The sequence below is a fragment of the Quercus lobata genome, chromosome 2 (genome assembly GCF_001633185.2).
Source record: "Quercus lobata isolate SW786 chromosome 2, ValleyOak3.0 Primary Assembly, whole genome shotgun sequence".
Taxonomy (NCBI): Eukaryota; Viridiplantae; Streptophyta; class Magnoliopsida; order Fagales; family Fagaceae; genus Quercus; species Quercus lobata.
In genome coordinates, this window is record NC_044905.1 from 96,021,958 (window position 1) to 96,034,715 (window position 12,758).

General features: G+C 36.7%; 1 protein-coding gene across 1 annotated transcript; it reads left to right on the forward strand.

Moving 5' to 3' along the window:
* Nucleotides 1-1,836: 1,836 nt before the first annotated feature.
* Nucleotides 1,837-4,242, forward strand: LOC115973945 (receptor-like protein 46). The gene has a single exon (XM_031094188.1). It carries the CDS (start codon nucleotides 1,837-1,839, stop codon nucleotides 4,240-4,242), a length of 2,406 nt encoding a protein of 801 aa, XP_030950048.1.
* Nucleotides 4,243-12,758: the final 8,516 nt, after the last annotated feature.

Consider the following 12,758-nt stretch of genomic DNA (forward strand, 5'->3'; position numbering starts at 1 on the left):
CCATGCCTTAGTTCCATGATACATATTTGGATATAAGAGCTATAAATCTACAACCTGATTGTAAACAAATTTATGTTGTTAAAGATCCATGTAGTTAATATTTTAGCCACCATAACACATGGGACTAAATAAAAAAAATCATGCCAAAATCCATGATTGGGTTGTGATTTATCTTTTCTTTCTCCTTCTATATAATATATGTTTCAATATTTTGCAATAGTCAAAACATGTTAAGTATAAACAAAAGCCCATTCTCTCTCTCTCTCTCTCTCTCAAGAAAACCCTGACACTAATTTTTTTTTTTTTTAATTATTTAAATCTTTCATATTGAGGGCAGGTTGTACATTTAGGTGATTTTGCTGAGGTGTTAAAATCCCCATATTGAAGTTGATGAGAACATAGATATAAATGTGTAAGAAGATGAAGATGGTATCATGATATCACATCCAGTGAACATTATTTCCAAGAATTTTTTAAGTTGATGAGGACATAGAGATAACTGATAAAATTCTTCAATGTCTTTTTATCCTTTAAATCAATATTGTTCGAATTCTCGTGCGTATGCATGAGTTACATGCTAGTATGTGTAAAGAAGAATGCTAATGAACTATATTTTTACAAATGTAATAATGAAGTTAAAAAAGATTAACCCAATTAAATTTGAGTCCAATTAAAGCAAGGAATCAATAGAAATTTGCACTAAATCTAAGTCAAATTTGAACCAGGATTGCTCTACATAAGATTTAAATTTCACCATAATTCATTTCAATCATCTAACTTTGCTTTTGTTCGTATTGGTCCTCTAAGTTTTAAGTTTATTCAATTAGGGCATTTTCATCAATTTCGGTTAAATATTGCGTTTAATTGTCCAAATTTTAATTTTTTTTCTTCAAATTTTTAAAATGGAAAAAAGTCCAATTAATGATTGAAAAATAATCTTTAATTTTAAAATAATAATAATAATAACGAAAGTTGATGAAAGGAGCTTAATGGAATAAACTTGAAATTTATTAAACTGAAATGAACAAAAACAAAATTAGATAACTAAAATGAATTATGATAAAACTTAGAAAATGAGCTTTGCATTTTAGCTAAAATATGACATGTCGTATTTAATTGCATCTATCTTCTCAGCTAAACACTTAAAACTACAAGTCGTCCACTCATGCATATTTATCTCTTAGTCTACACGTGTTATTTTCCAATTGGTTGGTGGAGTTCGTTACAGGTAGTCGTTTTAGTGTTTCATTCTTCATTCTTCTTTTCCAGTTTCTTTCCTTTTCCCATCGATTATCCAAAAAATATATATTATTTCGTTCCCACTGACTTTTAGACTTTGAGTACACCGCGATTGGTGGTGCAGTCATGTGAACCTCTTTTTAAGGTAGCATTTCTAATGGGTATGAACCCCAGTGATAGAGAAACTACTGTGCTTAAAACTAAATCCACGAACAGTGATTCTTGCTTCTCCAATCAGTAATGCACGACTTGATGCTGTGAATAAAGCAAGAAATAAACCACAAGTCGTTTATGCGGAAACACAAAATGCTTTTCACGTTTTGCTTTCCAGCTTCCAAGCTTGCTTTATTCTTTAAGTTCTGCTAGAAGTCAAATTTTTGTGTAAACTCACTCCATGAAAAGAGATACCAGACTGGCCAAAATGCTTTCCAGTGATCTCGCTTTCTTTTCCACAGATTTTCAATGCTACGTGATCATTGAGTTAGACTTTGAGAACACCGTGATTAGTGGTGCAGCATGAAAACCTCTTCATATCACACTCCTCCAAACTGTTTATAACCATGACCATCCAACAAAGAACAAAGAAACACAACGATAATGGGCAAACTCAGCCTGCTACTAGCGCTTCTCATTCTTTTCACCCCTTCTCTTTGTTGCCCTGAATATCAAAAACAAGCCCTTCTCGAGTTTAAATCCTCTCTCATCAAAACTACTAGTTCTCCCTCATTAGAAAGCCCAGTTGTTGAGTTAGAGTCATGGAATTCCACCTCAGATTGTTGCAACTGGAACAGGGTCATTTGTAGTACTCGTTTTCATTCGAGGACTGTGATTGCTCTACATCTTGACTCCCTTGTTTCCATGCGATCTATGGAGCCCATAGTGGTGACTTCCACCATCTTGACGCCACTCTTTCGCATTAGAAGCTTGATGCTGCTTGACATGGAAGGGAATCAAATACAAGGTGAATTGCCAGGTGACGGCTTTGCCAATTTAAGCAGATTGGTTTATCTTGATTTGAAGAATAATCACTTCAATGGCTCCATTCCCTCTCAACTTTTCCATTTGAGGTATCTTCGATATCTTGATATAAGTGGTAGTTTGTTCCATGGTATTCTTAGTGGGGAAGTAGGCTCTCTTCAAAACTTGCAGGTTTTGAAGTTGGAAGAAAATTTTTTTGGTGGAAATATCCCCAAGGAGATAGGGAACATGACAAAGTTGCAGCGATTGTGTCTTCGCAGCAACAAGTTTTTTGGTGAAATTCCATCTTCATTTTCGTATTTGAAGGGGTTGGAAGAATTAGACTTGAGGGATAATTCCTTGTCAATGAACATTCCTATTTTTATTGGCAATCTATCCAACATAACTATCTTGGCCTTGAGCAATAACTGGTTGACAGGTGGAATTCCATCGTCTATAAAGAATTTGACGAAGTTGGAAACACTTCAGTTGGAAAACAACCTACTCAGTGGAGAAATTCCACCTTGGTTGTTCACTATCGAGGGCATGAAGCGTCTTTTTCTAGGAGGGAATCATCTAACATGGAATAGCAATGCAAAGATAGAGCCAAAGTTTATGCTATCTGAATTATCTATGAAGTCTTGCGGTCTGACAGGAGAAATCCCATATTGGATTTCTAAACAAAAGACTCTTGAAGTTTTGGACTTGAGTGAGAATAAGCTAGAAGGAATGTTCCCACAATGGCTTGTTGAAATGGAAGTTGGAAGCATAGTTCTATCAAATAACAGTCTTACAGGTTCTCTCCCACCTCGTCTGTTCAACTCTCAAAGTTTATTAGTTCTTTCCCTATCTCAAAACAACTTTTCTGGAGAACTGCCAAACAACATTGGTAATGCAACTTCTCTCATAGTCCTCATGTTGGCTGAAAATAATTTTTCAGGTAAGGTTCCTCAATCTATCTCTAATATTCATTACCTCCTATTACTAGACTTGTCAAGCAATAGATTTTTTGGCAACTTACCAGATTTTAGCTCCAATGATATGCTCAGTTTCATTGACTTTTCTTCTAATGAATTCTCTGGTGAAATTCCAACAAATTTTTCCCAAGATGTAATACTTCTTGCATTGGGAAAAAATAAGTTTACTGGCCGCTTGCCTAGAAACCTGACCAATATGAGCAAGCTTGAACACTTAGATATCCATGACAACAAAATCACAGGTGAATTACCAGAGTTTATTAGCCAAATCTCCACCCTTCAAGTCCTAAATTTACGTAATACCACCCTCCAAGGTTCCCTCCCTAATGGTATTTTCAAACTAAGTAGACTCCAGATTCTTGACCTCTCAAACAACCATCTTGTTGGCAACATCTCTCCAAAGTTTGGAAATTTTGCTGGTATGATTGAAACATCAAACGAATTTTCATCAGTCCCTGATTTTGTCACCATCTCAATCGAGTTACATTATCTGATAGTGATTTGGAAGAAGTCAAAACGAAGTCTCTCAAGCCATAACCTCCAACTCTACTCTTTGTTAGACCTGTCAATGAACAAACTTTTTGGTGAGATCCCAGCATCATTAGGCAGATTGAAGGATCTAAAGCTTCTCAACATCTCACATAACATCCTCTCTGGAAAGGTACCGATAAGTCTTGGTGACCTAGAGAGTCTTGAGACTTTGGACTTGTCACATAATAAATTATCAGGCTTAATTCCGCAATCACTAGCAAAGTTGCAAGAATTGTCTGTTTTGGATGTGAGTAACAATGAGCTCACAGGTAAGATTCCAATTGGTGGCCAAATGGACACTATGAATGATCCGAACTTTTTTGCTAACAATAGTGGACTATGCGGAATGCAGATTCAGGTTCCGTGTGCTAAAGAGCTATCACCAACAGAATCATCAAAGGATGAGAGTAAGGAGACATTGTTCTTATGGGAAGGAGTGGCAATTGGATACTCATTTGGCTTCTTTACAGCTATGGGAATCTTATATCATACTGGGTATTTTGTTCCTAAACCACTTCCAAATCATCGCAGCCAATGAATTAGGCAAAGTGTTTAAGTTTCCAGTCTCATACAAGTTATGTAGTTTATTTTATTATCAAATATCTAATTCTCATCATGCAAAGACTTTCAATTAAACAATTATAATAAATAGTCATTCATAAGTATCTGTCAGACCGTAAGTTGTGCATTTCACCTATATATATATATTAGAATGATAACGTGAAAAAGTGTGAGTTTGCAAAGGCTTAATGGCATATATTATATAAAAACTACAGAGGAAGCAAAAGAAAAACTTAAAAACTTTCATTTTGCACTATAGAATATTTGCTAACTTGTGCAATGCATAGGAAAACTCAGCAAAATATATATATATATATATATATATTAATATACATATTTAATTAATGGGTTGGATTCAAGTTATTTTTGGTAATACATACACTAAATAATTTTGTATTGAATTTGTGTTTTGACAAATCCACTCTAAATTTAAATTTTCTTCTTGTACATTTCATGCTAGCAAAATTTTAAGATGATCAAATATTAGTAAATATCTCATCAATAATATTTTTAAATTTCAAGATTTTTGTATATTAAAATTATAGACAAAGCATGAGTTTATGGATCAAATAACAAATAATATCCAATTAATACAAAATTTAACATGAATATTAAGAAGAACGAGAACGCATAATCTAATGGTGGGAATTTTAAAATACTAACCAAAAATAAATTATTGGATGGAGTAACTGGATCATGTCCCATAATTTTGAAGCATAAAAGAACATACCAAATTGAATTAGAATTTGTTAGAATATATATGAAACCTAATTAAATCAAGTTTTATTTGTTACTGGATTTATTTGTTCAAAATAACGATAAACTTTAATTAATCTAATCACACATAGTTTAACATGATTTGTAGGTCTAAAAACCAAACTAAAGAAAATACATATTAGAATGATTATATGGGGAAGATTACACCAACCAATTGATAATTGTTACAATAAGTAGAGAGAAGAATTCTAATCTTTGTTTGTTAGTTTTTGTTTTTTCATACAAATATCAAAGGATGCTATTAAAAAATTAAAAAACAATATTCACTATTATAAACTGCACATTAGCTGCTTTTTAAATATTATCATAACTTCTTATACTTGAAACATAGATTTCCGTCACGAGTTTATTCTAAAAGTATCAAAAGTCGTTACCGGGCTATAGTATACGAAATCAACAAAGCCTGCTAATAACAAGTACAAAAGCAGCCATGAATTATGTCCTTAATCAGTGGAGTATTAAATTGGGCAAAAAAAATTTTCTTTTTTGATAATTCAATAGTAAGGTGGAGGAGGATATGAACCTTGGAAGTCGAAGATATCAGAAAGTGCTAATTAGTTGAACTAATAATTAAATGTACTCAATAACGTGGGTTCCAATTAACTTAATTGGTAAAGTCTCTGATAGTTGTATAAAAGATCTAAGGTTCATTTTCCGCCTATACCAAAAACTGATTAGTATCTTGATTTGATGATAAAGAATTATCATAAAAAAGGCGAAAATCACATTTTGGTCCCTACATTTTGACCCGATTTCCGTTTTAGTCCCTAAGTTTTTTTTTTACCGCTTTTAGTCCCTCTCCAGAAAAACGGTTTCATTTTGGTCCCCACAGTTACTTCATAAACGGATATGGCTGATGTGGCAAACGGCATTGGTAGTCAATAATAAAATAATGGGTCTACAGTAACCTGACTCCTACTATTAGTTATTCCCGCCCTTAGTAGTCACGTGCCACTCACGCCCCTAACCAAGCAAAACCCCAAATCAGTCAGATAGAACTCACTGAAAATCCCTAATCTCACTGAAAATCCCTAATCTCTTACCTTACCTTACCCGTTGCTCATCAGAAGACCGATCAAAGAACCCACAAATCGGCAAGCACAAAAATCCCACAAATCGGCAAGCTTCAGTGTGTTTATGCTGAGCAGATTGCGAAGGTTGTATTTCTCTCGAACTCTCTCTCTCTTTAGTTATGTTATGAATGCCATTTTAAGTGCTGGGTAATCGTTCTGGGTTTGAATCTCAATTGTTGGATTTTGAGAATTTGGGAATTTTGAGATGTTGTGTTTTGTTATTGCTCTGGAATTTCAATCTATCTCTGTTTCTCTCTCGTTGTGTCTCACTTTCACTCTCTCTCTTCCTCTCTCCCTTTATAGCTTTTGTAGTGGACATAAAACTGACCGTGATAGTGGAATATTGTTTGGCTGTTGTGTGTTGCTTTCTTCTATTTGCGTCTCCCTTTATAGCTTTTGTTTTACTTTTGTTTATCAGGGACCACATTACTGACTGTATTTTTGTTGGCAATTGCATTGTTTGTCTGTATTATGTGTCACTATTGTTTATCAGGGACCACTATATTGACCTTTAATAAACCATGGAATCTTTGTGTTGGTATTTGCACTGATTGTCTGTATTGTGTCTTGCTTTTCAAGAAGTGGCTGGGTCCATGTGATCCCTTTGTCGGTATTATATGCTTTTTTATTTGTTTATTAGCCTAACAAAGTATTATTAATATCTGTTTTCATTTTCATTCTGTTTTCTTCCCGTGACTTGCATGCAGGATGAATGAGCTTTTTACTCTGCATGTCCACCATGGTGGGCATTTCATGTGGAACCCTCAAGCGTATGTGGGAGGGACAGTTGATATAGTGGATAACTGTGACCCAGATAGGTGGTCAAAAGTAGAGATTGAGAGTATATGTAGGGATTTTGGCTACTCTGAAGTAGATAAGCTATGGTATAAAATGCCTGGTGTGGACCCAGAGCAGTCAAATTTCCATCAGGTGGTTGATGATAATGCTGCTATGTTCATGACTAACTTGGTGAAGGGATATGGGGAGATTCATGTCTTTGTGGAGCATCCAGTGCATGAACCAGTTGAGTTACCAGTGGAGGATTTTGATCCCTTAGCTGCTGGAGTACCTGGTAGTGAAGTAGAAGGTGTAGGTGTAGAGGTTTTTGCTAGTGACAGAGTGCTTCAAAATGATAATGAAGAGTACAGACCTGATTTTTCACAATTTGGAGGCCATGATGATGCTGAATTTGTTAATGTTAACCATGGTGAGCCACATGAGGTAGATGATGAGGAAGTTTGTGCTAGGAGGGCTGGCAAAGCACCAGTTGTTGATGACCAAGTTGAGGAGAGTAGTGAGGGTAGTGAGGGCAGTGAGGGCAGTGAGGATGAGAGGAGTGACTTAGAAGAAGAGCCAGAACCAGAAGTGCAACCAATGAATATTGGTGAAGATAGTCCTGATAGTTGGGACAATCAAGCTGAAAATGCTGAGGTTGAAGCAGGACAAATGGGTGGTGGTGTCATGAATTCTGACTATGAGAGTGAGAAGTTGCTTAGCCTTGATGAATCATCATCAAGCAGTAAGGGTGGTGATGATTCAAGTGATGATGACATCCCTGTTGCTGAGGTTGACAATTCTATTAGGAGCAGCAAATATCCAATCTTTAGGCCAGTAGCCAAAGCTGAGAACCTTAGGTTTGAAAAGGATATGTTGTTCATCTTAGCTAAACAATTTAAAGATGCTATAACTGATTATGCAGTCCATGGTGGGTGGGGTATAAAATTTGTGAAAAATGACTTGGTGAGAGTGAGAGCCCGATGCCAGCCAGGGTGCAATTTTGTTGCCTACCTTGCAAAGGTGCCAAGGGAGAAGAGTTTTAGATTGAAAACACTGAACATGGAACACACATGCACCAGAAGCTATAAAAATCCAAGGTGCACAGCATCATACATTGGGAAGAAGTTAGTGAAGAGGGTTAGGAGACAGCCTGGCATAAAGCTTAAGGATATTCAGGAGGCTGTGCATAAGAAGTATGTGGTTGACATAAGTGCAGGCAAGGCAAGTAGGGCTAGAGAGAGAGCTCAAGATGCTGTTGATGGGACCCACACTGCACAGTTCAACCAACTATGGGAGTACTGTGATGAGTTGAGAAGGTGCAGTCCTGGGAGCACAATATTGATGAAGGTGCATACTTATGAGGATGGTGATTTGGCAGCTGAGCATGGATTGGCAACTGGGCTGCCATATTTTGAAAGAATGTACATCTGCCTTGAAGGTTGCAAGAAGGGCTTCTTGGCAGGGTGCAGGCCAATCATTGGTCTAGATGCATGCCATCTGAAGACCAAGACAGGTGGTCAGCTGATGTGTGCTGTTGGCAGAGATCCCAATGATGAATACTTCTCATTCGCATATGCAGTAGTAGAGGCTGAAACAAAGGACAGTTGGACCTGGTTTCTTAATTTATTGCTTGCTGACATAGGAGATGACAAGCAATGGGTGTTCATATCTGACCAGCAGAAGGTATGATGGTAGCTTTATTGCTTGTTGAATTATTTGTAGTTAATGGTAGCTTCATTGCTTGCTGAATTAAATGATTGTGCTTTGCAGGGGTTGGTGAACACCTTTGTTGACAATTGGCCACAGTACGAGCACAGGATCTGCTGCAGACATTTATACCAAAATTTGAGGAAAAATCATCCTGGTGTCATTATTAGAGACCTTTTTTGGAAAGCAGCCAAGGCTACCTATCGGCAAGCATTTGAGAGGGCAATGAATGAGCTAAAGGAGGTGGATGAAGATGCATTCAAATGGCTGCAATCTCAGTCAACAACTATTTGGGCTAGGCACATGTTCAAAAGTGATGGGCAGAGTGACACGGTCTTGAACAACATGTGTGAAAGCTTCAACAGCGCAATAGTTAAGTTCAGGAGCAAACCTATAATCACCATGGTATGCATAATTCTCCCTTTCATGTGCATTATGATCCATAGACCTATGTAATTCATGAATGATTAATTCTCCCTTTCTCTCTATGTGCTTGCAGCTTGAGTGTATTAGGCTATATCTAATGACTAGATTTCAAGCAAACAGAGAAATGATTACGAAGGTGGAATCTGAGTTGTGTCCTAAGATAAGGAAGAGGCTGTACAAGGAGAAGTTGGCATGCAGCAAGTGGATAGCATGTTGGGCTGGTCGTATGAAGTTTGAAGTGAAGAATGGGCTTAAGAGTTTCATTGTGGACTTGGAAGAGAAGAAATGCAGCTGTAAGAAGTGGGACATAGTTGGCATACCATGTTGCCATGCCATTTCTTGCATATTTTTCAACAGAGAAGATGCTGAAAAGTATGTCAATGCTTGCTACAAAAGGACTACCTACATTGATTGCTATGAACCCATTATAGAGCCCATCAATGGCCAGAATATGTGGGGTCCTAGTGGACTGCCACCTGTGCAACCCCCTATCAAGAGGAGACCTCCTGGCAGGCCTAAGAAGAAGAGGGCACTGGAGCCTGATGAACCTAGAAGTCACAAAAAAAAAGAGGCCTAGGCATCTCAAAACAATGCAAGTTATGTGGGAAATTAGGACACAACAAGAGGAGCTGCAAGGGAGAAGTAGGAGGGAACTCCTCCTTGCCTGGGAGTGCATCCCAAGCCAATAGGACCACTACAAGGGTAAGTATACACTTTGACTTAGATATCCTCATTGTTTTGTTTTTCAGTTGGCAAACTATTAATTGTTATTGTGCTTATGCTTGCAGGCAGCCAAGGATGCTCAGCCAACAGTACACAGGGCACAACCAAGCTCTAATGATGATGTGACCACTGATAACCAGTCCAATCGAAGACCAAAAAAACAGAGGAAGAGAAGTGCAGCCACTACTGAAACCTTGAATGCAACTGGGAATGCAGCAAGATATATGGCAGCAATGAGATCTGCTAAAAGATAGCAAACTGAAGCAGGACCTTTCTTTTTGTTGTGCTATATGTTGAAGCACTCTTCGTATATTTATGTAACTGCTAGAACAATTGGCATATGTTTATGGGCTGACCAAATCCTTTTTTGTATGAATGTGCTTTGTCACATATTTTGTAATTATTGTGGTACACCAAAAACTACCATTGGTGTTAAATATTTTGTAATTATTGTGGTACACCAAAAACTACCATTGGTGTTAAATATTTTGTAATTATTCTCCCATTGTTATGATGATTCAGCTTCCATTATTCAGATTTGCTTTGCTGGTTTTAGCTTTGGTTTTTAAAATGCTTAAACTCAAATTTGCTGGTTTTTAGCTTTGCTGGGCAGTTTGGTGATTATGCAGATTTGGTGAGCATTGGAGTTTAATGTGCTGGGAGTAGCCACTTTAATGTGTAATGATGTATAATGTATGAATAAATGTGTAATGATGTATGAATAAAGAGCTGCTGGTTTGGTAATTTATGCAGAAACTATGCAGGTTTGGTAATTTATGCAGAAACTATGCAGGTTTGGTAATTTATGCAGAAACTATGCAGGTTTGGTAAATTATGCAGGCTGCTGGTGATGCATGCAGGTTTGGTAAATTTTGCAGCCAGCTCCTTCAATACATAAAGAGAATTTTGCAGCCATGCCATTTCTTGCATATTTTGCAACCAGTTGCTCTCTAAATTGCAGTATCAATTTGCAGTATCAAATTGCTGTTTCCATTCAATTATGTTGTGTCAAATTGCTGTTTCCATTCATTCAAAATTGCAGTGCACAAACACTTAACAAACATTAACAAATTGACAGTTGATGCACAAACTGCTTTGGCCAAACACTTAACAAACACTTAACAAATTGACAGTTGATGCACAAAATGCTTTGGCACAAACACTTAACAATAATGTAATAAATTGGTACACAAATCATAGATTAATTAGAAAGATCATATTCCATTGCTAAAGTCTTGGATTGCAAAGAGAATTACACCAAAAAATCAGGCCTTTTCCCACTACTACAAACCAACACATTCCAACACAAATTATGGCCTTTTTCCACTAATACATACACCAAAATTCAGGCCTTTTGCCACTAATACATACAACAAAATTCAGGCATTTTTCCACTAACACCTACCCACCTAATGACCCATTCCCCCCCACCTATTTAGCCAACCAGAAGAAGCATCAAACAAAGTAGCATCCCACTTATCACCAGAGACAGCCCCAGGCAAATGAGCAGCCTCTTCTCTCTCTTCCTGTAGCCTACAATGGCAGCTTCAAGGGTCAAAATCCGTTGCCTCTGCTCCGAAATCAGCACCTTCCCACGCTCGTAGATTTCATCATCAAGCCACTGAAAAAATTTACACTTGCGTCCAACCTGACACCCAAGGACCAGATAAATGATGTTAAATGAACAACCAAAATCATGAAAAACAGTAACAAATAGTATTAGCAAATACTACCTTACCAGAAACTAAAATAGTATTAGCACAATATTCTTGTATTAGCACAATTTATATTGTCAGCAACAAGCTGAGTTTTTTTTTTTTTTTTTCCTTAAATTTTTTAAAATTTTTATTTATTTAAGAAAATAAATTCTGGGTTAGACTTAGACTAAAGGGGATTGCAAGATTGAAGCAAGATTGAAACGAAAATGAACCTGAAGTGCTTCCAAAGTTAAAAACCCAGAAATTTAAAAACATTACAAAGAGAGATACTACCTTACCCAGTAATTTGGACAACCGTAGAACCTTCTTCCAGGGTTGTCAGGTGTCCACGAAACGACCACAATGGGTCTCTCCGAGCAGAAGCATCGAGTTGGGCCCCTTTTCCTCAAGCTTCCACTCGAGGACATCGAGCTTGAATCCATGGAAAGCAGTTGATTTGAAGATGGTTTTCGGCTGTGTGGTGAGCGAGGAGCAAGATTTGAAGGTGTTTTTGAGTTCGTGACTGGTGAGGGACTTCAATCCATGTGGTGACTGATGAGCGAGGAGCTGAGGAAATTTGGGGGTTAGGGATTTCTATCTGACTGATTTGGGGTTTTGCTTGGTTAGGGACGTGAGTGGCACGTGACTACTAAGGGCGGGAATAACTAACAGTAGGAGTCAGGTTACTGTAGACCCATTATTTTATTATTGACTACCAATGTCGTTTGCCACATCAGCCATATCCGTTTATGAAGTAACGGTGGGGACCAAAATGGAACCGTTTTTCTGGAGAGGGACTAAAAGCGGTAAAAAAAAAATTAGGGACTAAAACGGAAATCGGGTCAAAATGTAGGGACCAAAATGTGATTTTCGCCCATAAAAAACGAACGTCATAAGTTGAAACTCTCTAAAAAAAAACTGTACTCAATAACTTTTTAGTAATATTATACCATTCAATAACTTTTTATTAGAATAATATTTTAAAATTTTAATGATTTAAATATATTCTTGTTCTTAGCACTTAGTGAAAACTGCAGCTCTAAGGGACCTCTCTCTCTCTCTCTCTCTTTTCTTTTTTTCTTTTTTTATTTATCAAGATATAATATTTTTTTAAACAAAGTTTAACTACAAAATTAGTTGTAACTTAAGGCTACAACCTTACTTAATATCTTTTTATTGAAGATGAATTTTGACAAATCTACCATTGGATTACATTTTCTTTTTATATCCCCATGCTTATAAAATTTCTAGAAAATTAAAGATTAATATTTAATAGCTAACTATGTTATCAATAAATTGTTTAAATTACAAGT

Bases quoted from the DNA above. Each gene is read 5' to 3' on its own strand.
- LOC115973945 (XM_031094188.1), top strand. From the start codon at position 1,837: ATGGGCAAACTCAGCCTGCTACTAGCGCTTCTCATTCTTTTCACCCCT.